Source organism: Eimeria tenella, genomic scaffold, assembly GCF_000499545.2.
Source record: "Eimeria tenella Houghton genomic scaffold, Eth_scaff2545, whole genome shotgun sequence".
NCBI lineage: Eukaryota > Apicomplexa > Conoidasida > Eucoccidiorida > Eimeriidae > Eimeria > Eimeria tenella.
Genome location: NW_013542413.1, coordinates 242 through 605, shown reverse-complemented (window position 1 = coordinate 605; position 364 = coordinate 242). Strand labels below are relative to the sequence as shown.

The 364-nt window shown below is 29.1% G+C and overlaps 1 protein-coding gene across 1 annotated transcript in view; it reads left to right on the top strand.

The window, feature by feature from the left end:
* The window catches only part of ETH_00040455 (protein kinase (incomplete catalytic triad), putative), a gene marked incomplete at both ends in the record, with an annotated part of 720 nt that extends 706 nt beyond the window's left edge, over positions 1-14 (top strand). The window contains one exon of the mRNA XM_013375133.1: positions 3-14. Coding sequence (XP_013230587.1) covers positions 3-14 — 12 coding nt within the window. The remainder of the gene's footprint in view (positions 1-2) is intronic.
* Between the last annotated feature and the right edge of the window lie 350 nt (positions 15-364).

Sequence of the window (364 nt, the reverse complement as noted above, 5' to 3'; positions counted from 1 at the left end):
CAGGGCAATTTTAATTTGCTGCTGCAGCGGCCGGAAGCTCCAGGGCAAGTTGCAGTGCGAAGCAAAATCAATTGTGAGGATTTCTGAAATAATAACAATAAATAAATAAATAAATAAATGATTATTTAATTAATTTAATTGTGTTGGGTTTATTTAATTTAATTTGATTTAATTTAAGTGAAAAAGAAAAAATGAGCGGAGGGGGTTTAAAGCAGCAGGAGAGAGAGGCTGAAGGAAGTTTTAAAAAAGCAAAAGAAGAATTAAAAAAGAATTAAAAAAGAATTAAAAAAGAATTAAAAAAGAATCAAAAAAAGAGAAAAAAGGAAAGAAAAAGAGGCAAAAAGAGATCGAAAAGAGGGAAAAT